The 16529-nt window shown below is 40.0% G+C and overlaps 1 protein-coding gene across 2 annotated transcripts in view; it reads right to left on the reverse strand.

Moving 5' to 3' along the window:
* NELL1 (neural EGFL like 1) overlaps positions 1-16529 on the reverse strand; it is a 1001735-nt gene that overhangs the window by 240673 nt on the left and 744533 nt on the right. For both annotated transcript variants that reach the window (XM_004711602.2, XM_004711601.2), the window contains exon 15: positions 13744-13839. In XM_004711602.2, coding sequence (XP_004711659.2) covers positions 13744-13839 — 96 coding nt within the window. The remainder of the gene's footprint in view (positions 1-13743; positions 13840-16529) is intronic.

The following is a 16529-nucleotide window of genomic DNA, read 5'->3' on the forward strand; positions in this document are numbered from 1 at the left end:
ATCTACCCTATAGCAAATGTTAAGTAATAGCTATGGCATTTAAGCAGTGATTTCATCATCCACACTGAAATTGTAAGACATGGGAGAATTATTGTTGCTTCAAGAGCCAGTGGGGGGAAATATAGGTATAAAAGGAAAATGTAAACATCTCCAAAATGCTAAGGCATGGAGTGAATGGGGAATGCCCAAGTGACGGCTCTGTTTCCTCGCATCTGAAAGTTAAGCAAGCATCTGGAGACAGGTAAAGCTTGCTGTTGGATGCTTGGCATCACTCACTGGAGAGGGAGCACTATAGTAATTTGCGGTAAGGAAATCAAAGTGTACTTAAAAATGCAGCGCACGTCCTTGAACAGCTCCAATCAAGGGACGACCTTCAAAGGGAGTTGCGAAGCAATTTAAGAATGAGAAAAGTACCATCTTTGGCCAAGTTCAACAAGTTCAGGGATGAGATCTGTTCTCCTGAGAGAACTTTCTCCCAAATTTAAAACTCATGTTCTGACCCCATTCAACAGGGTTGCACTGCCCTTGACAGTTTCTAAGCCTGTCAATTTTCATGGGAGTAGAAAGCCTCATTTTTCTCCTGGTGGTTTTGAACTGCTAATCTTGTGGTGAGCAGCCCAATGCATAACCCACAAGGCCACCAGGGTTCCACGTGTAATAATCTATCTTAGGTAAATAAAAATATTCATCATAGGGATTAATGCTTCTATCATTTCTGAAAAGTTAAGAACATGCCACCCGACACCATGTATATTCCCTAGAATAATCACCTTAGAGTGGGAAGAACATAACCAGGAAAAGGGAGGCAGAAACAAAATTGTTAGGGCATATGCCATTTCAGTTTAGAGACACTGTGTGTTGTTAATGATCATCCAAGGTTAGCAACATCTTGTAGGATAGTTTTGAAGGGCGGGTAAGTTAACCATATGTACTTATTATGCTGCAGGGACGAGTGGTTGGGTAGTAGGAAGAAAAAGGGTGAAAAGTGACAAAAAGGGTGCAAAAGTGACAAATTATACTAGTTTTGACTAAGCAGTATGATAGAGCAAAATTGACGAATTGCAGTGATTTAATAGCTGGGAAAGTGAACGAGAAGGATAAATCAAGGGCAACTCTGACTATATATGATCCAGAAATATCAAGGATGAAGGTGTGTGATTGACAATGATAATTTTCTCATTCTTTCCAAGATATATCATGATGACAGTGCTGTAGCTTTGGAGAGTAATATAAAAGTTAAAAGTTCTCAGTGCTTCTTATTAATTTATCTCTTCATCTGACAAATATCTTTAGTAACCACTATGTTCCAGTTATTGGCCTAGCCTCTAAAATCAAAGTTGCAATGAGAGAGATAAAATCCTTGCTGTGAGGAGTTATTGTTCCATCTGAGAGGCCTAGCAACACACACTCACACATAGCACTACTTTGTAGAGAGTAATAAACACTCTGAAGAAAATAAAAAGGTCACAAAGATGGGAAAAGCATTATCTTCGGTAGGGGGTCAGAACCTCTCCGAGGAAGTGACACTGGAGTAGAAACCAAATGAAGTGAAGGAGCTAACTGTGCAAATCTCTGAAAGAAGATGATTCCAAACAAAGCACACAGCAAGCAAGTGTGAGCTGCACGTTATGGCTAGACAGGAAGGTGGGAAAGGATCCCAGACAGTGAGGGTCTTGTGAGCCATTGCAATGATTTTGTTTCATTCCATGGGAGATGGAGGAACATTAGGATTTGGAGGAGTGACAAAAACTAATTTATATTTTTAACAATAACCCATTGGCTACTATATTGATAAGAGATTGCAGGTGAACTGTGGTAGAAGGGAAAGAACATTTTCAGGCTTTTACCATAATCTAGAAGAGAAATGATGATGTCATGGGCCTGGGAGGTAGAGGAAGCGGTCATATAAATTTGGATTCTGATCTATTTTGAAGGCACAAAGTATTCAGATGTGTAGTGGGGAAACAAGGCTGATTTCCAGATCTGATTCCTGAGATAAGAAAGGATTGATTTCATGATCAACTGGAATAGCGGGTGCATATACAGAGGGAGAAGATTAGAAGGATTTTAGATTACCAAAGATTATTAAAAACCAGTATTTTCTTAAAAATTATTTTTCAGTACTTTCAATTATTAAGTGAATGTTATGTACTTTTCTCGATGTATAAATCTTAGTGTGTATTACAGGGAAAGAAAACACTTACGGACAAAAGAACACACATGTGAAACAATATGGTAGCTTTAGGACATGCCAGAGCTCAGGATTACGTGATAGAGAAGTGGGAGTTAAAGCTGGAGAGGCAGGCACAGACCTAATCATGGAGGTCTTTATACATCATGCTACATGGGCTGTAGACTTTCTCTTGTAAGGGCTACTGAGAAATTGTTCTTAACCATACATACATGAGTAAAATAATCTTCCAGGATCTCCCCTCATGAACTTAATCAACTTGGCTAAGCCTCTCTTACCTTCAGTCTAAACTTGCTGCCACCCATAGATAACTTCAAGGACTCTGTTAAACTGACGAGGGTTTTAAAACCACATTCATCTACCACCAAGCCAGACACTGCTTATCTTTTCCAAGCACAACCAACATGAATGCACGGATCTTGCTGTTTGATTCATCATATTTTGGCGCAAGTGAGCATTTTCAAGCAACTGCCTTTTCTAATCAGTGAATCCTATTAGGAGAGAGTGATGCAAATCATAAGAGTTATATTCCTCCTCCGTCAGGCTCTTGGCTTCAATTAGCCTTTTCCCACATGGTCTACAGTGCAGAGCATATTCCTGGACACAAAGACTTATGGTAGTTACCAGGGAAAGTTTGTAGTTTCTGAGTTCCAGTTGGTCATATTTTCACAGAAAGTTGGATGTCTTTCCCGTTTAACCATTGTGCTTCAATGCAGAGTGCTGTGTGCATTTCCCAGGGCATAGGATGAAAAATGAATTTATGAACCAAATGCCTGACTTTCACAGTTCAATAGTGCAGGAAGTGGGGCAGCAAGAGCTGCTTATCATCGAAATAGGCAGAAATTATTTTATGCCCAGCTAACTAGAAAAGATAATTCCTAATGGCCCTGATTTATTTGATGGGAAATGTCAATCTGTTGAAAAGATTGTCTCCCTTCATGAATGGCAGAGCACAAACATGACTGTAGGAGAGCATGAAGACAAAGCTCCTTTACACTTATATACATATACATATACATACACAGACACATACACACATATATGAAATGTATACTATTGCTTTAGTGCCTTTTATCTCTTCTGTCATCAACATGACATAATTTCACTTGAGTATCATTTACATGAGGTTGGAACTGTGGAGTCATTAGAGGCAGCGCTCTCTAATATGAATAGATTGAGTCATGTGGGATTTAGCGTCCTCTATACTCACTCATAATATTTATCTAATACGTAATGATGAGAATCTATATTTAAATGGAAATTTCCCCCAAACAAAGTTTGAGTAGAGAATCCCAAGGAAAAGAACCATGCAAGAGATACCAAGGAGGCCCACATACTAAAGCTAGGTGCTAGCTTACATTTCCAAGGTTGGTAAAAATCAGTTGCACTAACAAGAATGACTACCCATCTTAAATCTCTGTAATACCTCAGGCTGTCAAATCAATTCTGAGTCATAGGACTGGCTAAGACAACACCATAGAGTTTCTAAGGCTACAATCTTTGCTGCAGCACCCTTCCACGTCTTTCTCTAGATGAGCCATGGGTAGGTTAGAAGAGCCAATATTAGATTATCAACCAATAGTATTCAACCACTGTACCACCAGGGATCCTAACCGTTGTACATGAAGCCTCAACATTTACCAAGGGATGTAGATGAAGTCAAAAGAGAGAACAAGTTTACATCGATGTGCTGCACGTTCCAGCTCACCTCTTTTCAGAGGAGAGAGAAAGCAATTTCTCCAGTAAACTCATTCAAGGGAAAGAGACTTCAAGGACACTTCAGGTAAGAGGCATTCACTGCCATCAACTTGATTCCAGTTCTCAATGACCCTACATGATGTTATAAATCATTACGGAAGCCGGCAGCCTCGCCTCTCTCTTTGGAGGGGCTGACGGGTTTGATAGGACGGCCGTGGGTTAGCAGCCCAGTACCTGGTCCACAGCATCATCATTTCATTCATGACTCAAAAGTCTAAAGAGAAATACCTGGAGTAAGGTATTCCGTTGAACAGGAGAGGGGGTGGTGGTGGAAGATGACTACATTTAGAGAGGGCTGAACTTAGACTCAAGGCAGAGAAAGTGCCTATTTCCTGAGGGAAGCCTGTACATGCAACAAAGGACAGGCATCCTCATCAAAGCAGGACAGAAGGATCTGCCCTCCTGAGCTGAGGAAGGACATAGCAGGAGTTTGCTTGGTTGCAGTAAGATGAAAGGATTGCCCCTGTCCAGGGAGTTTCCGTTGGAAGTCTCCAGTGAAGAAAAACCCTACCAAAGAAACAAAAGATAGAGTCATGTGCCACCCAAGAGGCTGCATCTTGGCGGTATCTCCCCTCCACAGGGCCACGGTGGTACAAGATCGTCACTAGACCAGTAGCATGAGATTTTTCTCTTTTTCCAATACAACACTCTTACCCTGGGGCAGATTCTTTGGTAATCAGCTACAGCATGTCATTGATGTTAAAAATGATACACAAAAGAAAGACAAGAAAATGGTCATTCCCTTCTCACTGCAGAGTTTCCAAATTTTGGTAGGATTGTGAGAGGGGAATTTACCAAATTTTTACCTAGCTTTACTATATTTAAATAATTACTTAAACTAGCCTTTTTGTTATTGTTGTTCTGAAAAGGCCAGATCGATGCAGGGGGATCACAGGCCATGGTGAGAGCACGTTCCTTCCAGTATTCTTTTCTGTGGGCAGTATATGCCTGTCTGTGCCTAAAATTTCCATTTTTAAATGCCATTTTATTGTATAATATCCAGCACTTCTCGAGTATTCTTCACATAGGAAATTTTAAATATTTTCTCCCACTGGGCCAACATTTTTTTTCTTTCTCATTTTACATAGAAAGAAACTAGCACAATACGTTTGTCGGCTTCTCTAAAACCATAGAGTTAGACCTTAAAAATGGACAATCTGATTCCAGAACCCATGCTTACCAAATCTCCCACACCACTAAGTTAATAATCATCCTGACATGCTTTTCAAGGTTCCATAGATGTTTAGCTATCATTAATTTCATTATTCTTTATGCATGTAGATATATCGTTCTATAGCTACATATAAAACAATATATAGTCATTATTTAAAATGCCATGATTCTTCTCATTTTACTTAGAGAAGTTGAGGTAGCATTCAGTTGCATGATCAATAAGTAGCAGAATCTGGAATAGAACCCAGATTGATTGACATCAAATTGCAGGAGTAGAATGTGTGTCTTACGTGACTGTGGAAAACAAAGAGTGTAGGAAATATTTGTAGCAGGACAAGCCGGAGAACCTCCTCAACGAGTTCTCATGTCTACGCAATCTCTGGCACTGTAACCCATAATATAAGCGGGACTTGGTTTTAAATATTCAATTTCAACTCTGAGAAATGGGAAACAAAACAAAAAAACACAACAGAAAATCCTTCCAAGAGCCCCTACTTATTCTAGCTGCCACATTAACTCATTATATTTCCTGGAGCAGAATTCTGCTGCATATTTTAATATGCATTAGCTTGACATGAAATTATATAAACCTTTATGAAAACAGGGAAAATGTAAGTTGGAGACTATACTGTGATTACACCATTTTATATTTGAGCAGTAGAGTAAGAAGCCATACAGGCTGGAGGAAGGAATAGAATTCCTCAGCAGAACCCTTGGGCATATGGCACGTCTCTGCCATTTACCTGTTGTGTCAGTGTCCTTGGATAAGTAGCTTTCTGTGTGTGTGTGTGTGTGTGTGTGTGTGTGTGTGTGTGTGTGTCTTCATTTTATCTCCTGGTAAAATTAATCAGAGCTACCATGTCCAGACAAGTGTCATACCAGGTAGTCTACCAAGTGATTTAAGTAGAATAACTCATCAAATCTACCATTAATCACACGAGATAGGTAATATCGATATCCCTTTTTTTAGTGAGGTATTGAAACTTAGAACCATTCACTATGTCTAATCCACTCTCATAAATCTTGGTGAATGGTTGAATCTCAATATGACACCATGCTCGTAAGTACGATATCAGAGTCTGCTCTTCACTACCATTATTTTCATTCAATCGTCCCAGGCCTAACAATGATGTAGAAAGAACTACATTAACCAATGCACATCATTACGTAGGAGATGCTGGCTCATCACTGACAGAAGAACATACTCTGACTTCTTCTAGACCCGTCCGGCTTCCTTGCCCCTGGGCAGAGATCAGGTGACTGGAAGGCAGCTCATGACTATTTAAAGGGTAGGAGACTTAGAATGCCAACTCCACAGACGGCTGGCTGGCTGGTTACATATCTTCATATGTGCCCAGTGGGTATGAAACCATCTGCCTCTGAGCAAATTACAAAAGGAAAAGCCTGGGACTCCTAACAGATAGGCACAATATCTAACTCATGATGACAAACCCAGGACTCGGGTCTCTACGCTTCAGTCCAGGACTCTTCTCACTACCCCTGGCTGAATCTTTACTTTCGAGGCCAAATGCCTCTTGGTGAACAAAAGGCATTGTTCCCAATACCCAGTGTTAGGGAGTTAATTCCAAATCACTGAGCCTCTATAGGACAGAGTAGAATTGCTCCACAGGGTTCCCAAGGCTGGACATCGTTAGGGAAGCAAACTGCCATCTTTGTCTCCCACTTATTCCCTAGAGTTATATGGAAACGACTCCAAAGCTGTATCAGTGATATGGGAATGAAAATGACTTGCCCTCTTTCCCATGTGTCTGAAACCTGACAACAATGGTGATCCGGGAAAGACAAAGACAAGATTTTCAAATAGATTCACTGACTCTGGTCATTCATTTTCAACTCCATTTTGGAACCACGAGGAAGTGAATTGCATCTTTAGCTCCCTTTCTTCTGTACAGCTTAGTTTAGTTTGGCCCTCAATGTCAGCACTGTTAGGTCAGTTCCCACTCACAGTCACGCTATAGGACAGAATAGCCTTGTCCCATGGGGTTTCCAAGGAGGGAGATCTTCTTCATGGCAGCAGATGGTCACACCTTTCTCTCAAGGAGCATCTGGTGAGCAAAACACTAGCCCCTGTGCCACCAGAGTGCTATTAGCCTTCAAAACCTAGTTAGGAAGAAAATTAAGGAGCAGAAAAGGGCATGGAAGAAAAGCAAGGCTTCTCGGATATTTTAAAGAATGTTCCCAGCGTAAGTATGTTTGGACTTCTCCCGTTCTCCAGTAAGTGCCTTCCATCCTTAATTTCTAGAACTGTCCGGTGCAGGGAGAGCCTCACGCACCCACCCCACCCATCTGATGTAACAGGGCTTGAAAAGAACATCTGTATCCATCCCCTTATGGGTGGGTTCACCTGGATTGGCAACTCATAGAACCCCCAAGATCTGGAATTCCCCACGCCCTCCCCCCAAAAAAGTAGCAAGAAAGAAGGCTTACTTGTTCATCTCGGGGTACCTCTTAGCGGGACAGTAACAGCTGCAACATTAATAATAGAAACTGCTCTTTACTGAGCATGTTCCACATGTCAAGCCACCTGGGAAAAGTTAAATCACTCTCCTGACTGCTAAAAATTAGAAGAGACAGTTTTCCCACCCTCCTTCTCTTTGATGTTCTCCTCAGGCTTGTGATATCCCTGGAGGAAACAGAACTGCCATACGGCACCTGTATTTTCTGTTATCAGAATAGAAGGATTCTCCATTTTCTGAAGGATACTGGATCCTCCCCCTAAAAGTATGGGGAGGGACAGAAACCAAAAAGAGGGGAGAGCTGAAAGGGCTCACTCAAAAGAGGGGAAGTGCGTTAAAGTCGGAAGAATGTAGAGGTTTCTTATTCTAACTGTCATTTCACTGTATGGATGGATCACCTCTATGCACAGGGAAACCTACTGCCCTCTATCGACATAGTTGTAACTCTTTGAGGTATGTACTGGGAAGAGACTAGGATACATCACTCTGAAACCAGTAATTTCCTTTTAGAAAGAGTCCAAGGCTCCCCAGTAGCTGAAAAAAAATTAATTCCTTTTCCTAATATATAACTTTGTGTTCTCTTCATTTTTAAAGCATCTTCTTTCTTTTATTAATGTGATTTATGTTTACTGTAGAAACCTATACAATTCAGATATGAATATAGGAAAATCAAAAAGACTCAATTATATTACAAGTAGATAACACCATTAAAGCTTTCTAAAATGACATTTATTCAACTTCCTAAAGATTCTTAATTTCACCTTTAATATATTTCAGAGAGGCTTGGAGACTGTAAAGATTCAATGGTTCTATGAAATATTCTGAGCAAATGTGGGAAAAATTCAAGGTCTGTTACACTTATAATATCAGCATACTTTTCTAGTTCTGATACAATGGACTGTGATCTAGCCCATAGCGTGACTAATCCTGCTGAGCGCGTGCAGTCTGAGTCACAAGGCAATGGTTTTGGATAGCTGATGCCTACAAGTCTGTTTAATAATATGTCATGCCGACTTTCTCCTCATACTGCAAACAGTCACCTCGGCTTATATTCTGACCTACATGGTTAAAACTTGCTAATTACTTATTCTTGCGCATAGCAAATTCTATATAAGTTGTGTAATACTATCAGGTATTACACTATTGTGTAATACTATATATATATATGTATATGTATATATACATATCTATCTTTATTTCCTCACTAAATTTATTAACATCTTTCTCTTATTAAAAGAATAAATGGATAGAGACACGCCTTCAGGAAAACATCAGGGCTGTGTGGCATGCTCCTCAAGTGGGGTGGAACCAGTAAGAGTACGTGGCCATAAAACGGGTCCAGCTCAAGACCCAGCTGATTCCTAGGACAAGGACATGGGCCAGCTCCTGGTTCTGCAATAATCAAGACTTTTCTAACTTTAGCACATCTGAAAATGCTCAAGTAAAGCTTGATGTTTTTCCTAGGGTTTACCTTCCTAATACTGCAACCCTTTAATAAAGTTCCTCATGTGGTGGTGACACCCCAACCATAAAACTATTTTTGTTGCTACTTCTTCACTGTAATTTTGCTACTGTTATGAATTGGGCAACCCCTGTGAAAGGGTCATTCAACCCTCAAAGGGGTCATGACCCACAGGTTGAGAACCATTGGTTTAGGGGAACCTTAATTTTATTGTCAAAGAAGAATGAGATCATTCTTATCTACTTAACAAATACAATGTTCAGTATTTGTGAACGATATAAAGAAATACTATGTCTGAACCAATAGTTCTCAGCTAGAATTATTTTACCTCTCAAGAGGATACTTGGCAAAGTCTGGTGACATGTTTTTTTATTGACACTGTTCAGAGAATGATGTATAGAAGCCAATGCTGCTGTTAAACATCCTACAATGCACAGGAGCAACCCTGCAACAAAGAATTATCTGGTCCAAGATGCCAATCATGCTGAGGTTGAGAAATCCTTAACTTGATATAGTTGAGAGCTTTCCTCTAATCTCTACTTTGTCTCACTTGTAACTTAATATCAAGTAGAAAACTTAATCTCACTCACTTATAAACAGGTAATGTTCTCTTGTTTCATGGTGGCTGACATAAGCCTGGATTTAGTGGAGTTCTCTGAGTTTCTATGTGAAGTCTCGAGAGGACTTTGTGTTATCTTGTGGGAAGCTACGCTATACCATATATACTTCTGTAAAAGCCGATTTTTCAGCACATTTTTAATGCAGTTTTTGTGGTAAAAGTAGGTGCCTCGACTGATATTCGGATCAGCTTATACTCAAGTATATATGGTAACACTTGAAGAGCCCTTGTGGCTTAGTTGTTAAGACTTGGGCTGCTAACTGCAAGGTTGGCAGCAAAAACTATAGGGGAGAGAAGACAAGGTTTTCTACTCCAATGAAGTTTTATGATCTTGGAAACTCACAAGGGCAATTCAGCCCTGTCCCATAGGGTCACTCTAAGTCGGCAGGGACTTGATGGCAGGGAGTTTGGTGTTTGAAGGCAGCACCCTGGTGGCTTGGTGGATGACATGTTGTGCTGCTTACCTCAAAGTAAGCAGTTGGAAACCCTGGAGACAATGAGGTGATCGAGGTAGTCAACAGTGAAGGTGGGCAGGGGAGGGAGCACTAGAACTGAATGTGATTACACAGCTCATTGGCAAGGTGATTTAGTCAAGGGGGTAAAAAATTCTTAAGGTACTCTTGGAAACTTAGAGACAGTTCTGTCCTGCCTATAGGTTCACTATGAATCAGAATCAACTTGGTAGAGGTGAATTTGGCATTTTAGAGAGTTCTAGTAGTGCAGTGGGTTATGAGTTGGGGTATAATTTCAAGGTCAGCAGTTCAAAACCACTAGTTGCTACACAGGAGAAAAATGAAGCCATCTATTTCTGAAAAGACTTAGGTAGTTCTACCCTGTCCTAAAGGGTTGCTATGAGTCAGAATTGACAAGAGGTCGGTGAATTTTACACAAGGCGGCAGGGATAAAGAGGAGGATGTCCAGTCTCAGCAGCCCCAGGGGCAGTTCTGTCCTGTTCTATGGAGTCCCTGTGTGTTCGAATGGACTCGACCGCAGTGGGTGACAGTATGCTGATGTGGTTTCATATCACCTTTCCAGCTCTCTGGTGAGACTGAGCAGAGAATGCAGGAAAAGTAGAAATGACGCTCCATGTTACTTCTCCACGGGCATCGGCGACATCGTCATGGAGAGAAATAGGAGGGGAATAAGTAGAGACCCAAGTCTAATGACAGAGAGGGAAAGACTAAAGGGTAAGATAAGAATCAAGGTAATATGTTGTCCAAAAACTAAGGGAGAAAATTGTTTGGTAGTTTTGAGAGGGGTTATGGGAAGCTCAAGTTTCATAAAATATTATCACTATAAATTAAAAACTGTTCATCTTTGTGTTACATACCAAATACAAGTGGGATTCTTAAATTCATTACATTCAGATAGGCATTTTATTTGATAAATGATTTAACCAAGTATATTTGAATTCTGAAAGGCTGAATAATTTAAGCAATGAATAAACCATGCACAAAGGAGACTATGAAACATATTTAAGATTAAACCTAAAGTGGATTCTATTTAGCTCAAGTGGTACCACTTAGTTAGTATCGAAATGAAACTAAATCAAATAAAAGATTCTGTCTGATTATGCCACAAAACATTTACAATACACTTGAATTTTTCCTTTAGCATCCTGAGTCTCGAATCATCTAGCTTCTTTTAGCAAATTGACTTACTTAATTGTTATTGCCAATGATCGACATGACAATATCATTCAGTCAAATACAGCGCTGACTTTCAAAGTGTCTGTCCTATAATGCATCCGGAACCCTTGCACATGGTATATTAGAAAGTAGATACTCCATCTTTTGCATGATAAACCTCACTGAATGAGAAAAATGTCTAATAGAAAATGACTTTATAACAGATACATGTAGGAAAATCTTTGTCTATTTTGTTTACTTTCAATAACTGTGCAAAAGGTCAGGAACATGCGATTCTTAATCACAACTTAAATATTTATGTTGGAGGCCATGGTCAGCATATCTGTTGGACCTCTGCTTCTGGTTCTCATTTCTCCTCATTTCTCTGTCCCTTAAAATAGGCTACAAGTAATCACTGATTCAAACAATAGAATAAGCAGGAAAAAAGACAGCGAACAAGTGAACAAGCCACCAGAAATCACAGTAAATTTTTCCTGGAAGTGCCATTGACCAAGGGCTCTGGTGTCAGCTCAATCACCCCTCACCCCCACCTCCCCACCAATAACCCATCCAAGTTGCCTATAATTTAAGAAGACTTGAAGCTGTGGTTAAATTTCATAATAATGCAAGATGCCTAGTGAAAGTGAACATTTGTGGTCTCATCCCTAGACATTGAGATTCACAAGGTCTGAGGCCCAGAAATGTGTATTTTAACAGAAATTCCATGTCCTTTGAGAAACATATGCAAGTGTTGATGGGGCCGGCCTTGAGGAACGCACTTTGGAATTCTACTCTCCGTCCTAATGATATTGGCTCAGCAACATGGCAGCAGCGATTTAAACATGCTAACCTTTACAGTTTTACCCTCTATAAAATGGGAATGATTGCTATCTCTTTTTTTCTCAATTTTAAAAGCCTGACACATAATTAATACATAATGAATGGGATATCATTAGTCGTAGTATACATCATCATCAACATTATCACCAGCACCATCCTATCCCCATTAATTCCCATGAATTCATTTTAGGGAGCCCTAGCAGTTCTAGAGGAAGTAATGAGAATCCTGTAGATAGTTTTTCATTTTAGAAAACCTAATTAAAATCAAATGCACTGCAATCAGGGCATGTGTGGCGAGTTAACATCAAGTTTCCTTCCTTTGGGCGAGAATTCTTCAGCCCCATGTGGTAATTTTTCTATGCTGCTCAGAGGCAGTCCTTGGCACTTCGATACATCATATTTAAGCACAAACCAACTAATTACTGTATAATAAATATGATCTGTTTTGTTGATAGCATCATGAAAGCATGGAAAAAATGGCGCAAATAACATTTATTGAATTACTTCTTGAATCACGTCATTGAGTTCTGACATGTATATAAAGGTATTAAGCTCATTTCTAAATATACAAAGGACAATGTAACATTTTGGTCAGGATGGTGTATAATTAAATTGGATAGCTTTCCAATCAATGTATTGCCTAGGTTAAGAAAACTCTAAGCAGGAAAGAAATCAGTGCCTTGTTTCGGGTTTTGGCAACAGAGACAGATGCCTTTGCCTATCACAGAGACGATGATGAGAGAATCCCAAACCCATGATTCTCTGTTACACTGAGAGAAATGTTAAGTGTAATAACCCATGTTCAGAAAACTGCAAGGTATTGCTTGTCACCTACTAAATTCCAGGAGAAAAGAAACAGAGGCAAGCATGCCTTTACATGGCATAGACCTCTCGCTCATCTGAATACATAAATTGACAAGGGGTATCAAATTCCATTAGCACACAGATAGAAAAACTTCTCAAGGAAAGAAGAGAACGTAATTTCACCAAATAACACCAAGTGTAAATACTACATTCATTACAAATAAAAACATGTACGTAATGAAACCCTACCAATACTAATTGGCTTCTATTATCGGGTCCATGAATGATAATGTTCCTAATAAACCAATATTAGAATAAAATCCCAAGCACTCCCATAAACCTGCTGCTGTAGTTATTTAGAGCACTTTTACACAAGGAGCATGTGCTGCTAATTGAGATTCTGATGACGCAGCAGATTGTTATAACTCCAATAGCGGCGTGTGATGCTTCCCAATAGATGATAAGTGGGGCAGGTCAGTTCATCAGGCTTTATCTCTAATTAGCACTGAAACACACACTGCAAACTGCAGCAGAGAAAGGACTTGACCTTGCTAAATTAGACACGTTGGACGGAGGGAAAAATGAAACTCTATTTTCAGAGAGAGGCCACCTATTCTGCAGTAATCAAAAGTTGTCCACTTTAAAAGAGCCATAGCCCCCATCAAAAAACAATGTATCAAGTCAACTGGCAGTTCTTTACTTCCAAGCTCTCTGACTGTCTCTCTGTCCCTCTGGCTCTCTTTACCCAAACCCCAATAAACCAGGCTGTTTTCAGTACTTCTGGTCATTACCTTTCTCGCAGCGGCTTCCTGTGAATCCAGACGGGCAGACACATGTGTTAGGAGCCACGCATGTTCCCCCATATCTGCAGCCCTCCTCGCAGAACGCTGTCAAAAAAGAAAGGAGGAATTTTCTTAGATAAAATGTTAACAAGGAAACTTCCGGTAAATGTCAGGAGCATCGTGCCCTTCTTGTTTATTGCATAAAGGATCTGGCCCTCTGCTGACATGCCCCAGAATGTCTAGTACACAGAAATGATCGGATTGAGTGATACCTATTTCACAGGCTTATAGGAGATTAATTGAAATAATGGGTGTGAAATGGTTAGCCCAGGGCCTGGCATATGCTAAATAGCAGGGAATATTAGCAGCTATTACTGTCATTATTATTGTTATTAATATATTTGAAATCAAATAGGATAAATCAAAGAACTAGAAAGGGTATGGCTAGGCTGAAGCAAAACCTTAAAAAAAAGTACTATAGTAATCATTGTGAATGAGGGGGAGGGCAGAGTGGAGACCCAAAGCCCATCTGTAGGCAACTGGACTTCCCCTAACAGAAGGGTTGTAGGGAGGAGACCAGTCAGGGTGCAGTACAGCAAAATGATGAAACATACAATTTTCCTCTAGTTCTTTAATGCTTCCTTCTCCACACTATCATGATCCTAATTCTACCTTACATATCCAGCTAGACCAGAGGATGCACAAGGGTACAGATAAGAGCTGGAAGCACAGGCAATCCAGGACAGATAAACCCCTCAGGACCAATAATGAGAGTAGTGATACCAGGAGGGGCAGGGGAAGGTTGGGTCAGAAAAGGGGAATTAATCACAATGATCTACATATAACCCCCTCTCTGGGGGCCAGACAACAGAAAATTGGGTGAAGGGAGACAATGGACAGTGTAAGACATTAAAAAAAAATTATAAATTATCAGGGGTTCATGAGGGAGGGGAGGAAAGGGAAAAATGAGGAACTGATACCAAAACTCAAGTAGAAAGAAAATGTTTTGGGAATGATGATGGCAACAAATGTACAAATGTGCTTGACACAATGGATGTATGGCTGCATGGATGTATGGATTGTGACAAGAGTTTTATGAGTCCCCAATAAAATGATTTTAAAAAAATACTATAGTATAAGCTACTCTATTGCCCTTTATCTTCCATGTTATTAAAATATGTTTAAATTATTTTAAAGGATATGTTAGTCCACAAAATTTATGAAGTCTTAAGTTTAGCTAATCCCTTACTTTGCATAATTTTAAGATTTTCCAATATTTTGCTGAAACATAATGCCCTGTGTTAAACATTGGAGAGAGAAAAAAGAGCACATCCTTAATTATTCTTTTAGGGAAAAATACCACAATATGGGAATGGTGGTTCAATTGGATGTTTACTTTGTTGAGCCTTTTGATAAGCAGTGCACGAGTTTTTCCAATTCCTTTTCTAGTGCTGTTTGACTCGCCTTGACAGGTAAGTTTGTTGTTGATAGGTGCTGTGAAATTGGTTTAGACTCATAGCACAGCATGTGACCGTATGTACAAAAGAATGCAGCATCTCCTGATCCTGTATGATCCTCACCATTGTTCTTATGTTTGGGCCCATTGTTGTATCCACTGTGTTAATCCATCATGTTGTGGGGCTTCCTCTTTTTCACTTCTCCTCTAGTTTACCAAACACGATGTCTCTTTCCAGGGACTGGTCTCTTCTGACAACAGATCCCAAAGTACGTTAGACAAAGTCTCACCATGTTTGTCTCTAAGGAGTATGCTGGCTGTACTTCTTCCGGGACAGATTTGTTTTTGTTTTGAAGTCCAATGTAATGTCAATATTCTTCACCAGAGTGATACTTCAAAGGCATCGATTCTTTTTTGGTCTTCCCTAGTCAATGGCCAGCTTCCACATGCATAGGAGACACCTGAAAATACCCTGACGTGGAAAATACCACAGCTTAGGCCTCAAAGTAACAGCCTTGGTTTCCAATACTCTAAAGGGATCTTGCACAGATTTAGCCAATGCAATGCATCTTTATCTGCTTTATCACTTAGCTGCGCTCCCACAAGCACTGCTTGTGGATCCAAACCAAATTGAAGTCCTTGACAATGTCAATCTCTTCTCCATGTATCATGATGTTATCTGTTGGTCTAGTCATGAGGACTTCTGTTTTCTGTAGATTGAATTGTAATTCATCCTGAAGGTTGTCATCCTTGATCTTCATCGGCAAGTACTTACAGTTCCTTCATTTTCAGAAAATACGGGATGTGTCATTTGCCTATCACAGATACTGGGCTTCTCTATAATTTCTTCCCCAGCGGTAGTCTAGTTAATTTCTGTGTATTCCATTGGGAGAATTCCATACGCATAACCCCGGTCGGTGTTGTTGAAAAGGTATTTGGGATAAAGAAGTTGATATTCTTGCAAAATTCGATCCTGTGATCTCCAGCTTCATTTCTGTTGTTTTTATCACACACTCACAGCATAATTCCATATGTCTCCTCTTGGCAATACTGAAGATACATTTGCATAGAGCTGATTAATATCTCTTGTTTCCTCCATTGGGCAGTAAGTGCTGGAGGGATAAAGCAACATGACTAATTTTGTGCACCATTGTATTATCTGAATATGTGTGTGTGTGTGTGTGTGTATCCCATATTCAGTGCCATCAAGTCAATGTGCACTCATGGTGACCCCTTGTGTGTTCCTGAGACTGTTAACTGCTTACGAGAGATGAAGCCCAGTTTTTCCCTGCTGGTGGTTTCAAACTGCCAACCATGCAGATCTAAGTGGTGGACTCTG

This window comes from Echinops telfairi, unplaced genomic scaffold (assembly GCF_000313985.2).
Source record: "Echinops telfairi isolate 266 unplaced genomic scaffold, ASM31398v2 ScPeMD7_60;HRSCAF=208, whole genome shotgun sequence".
Lineage (NCBI taxonomy): Eukaryota > Metazoa > Chordata > Mammalia > Afrosoricida > Tenrecidae > Echinops > Echinops telfairi.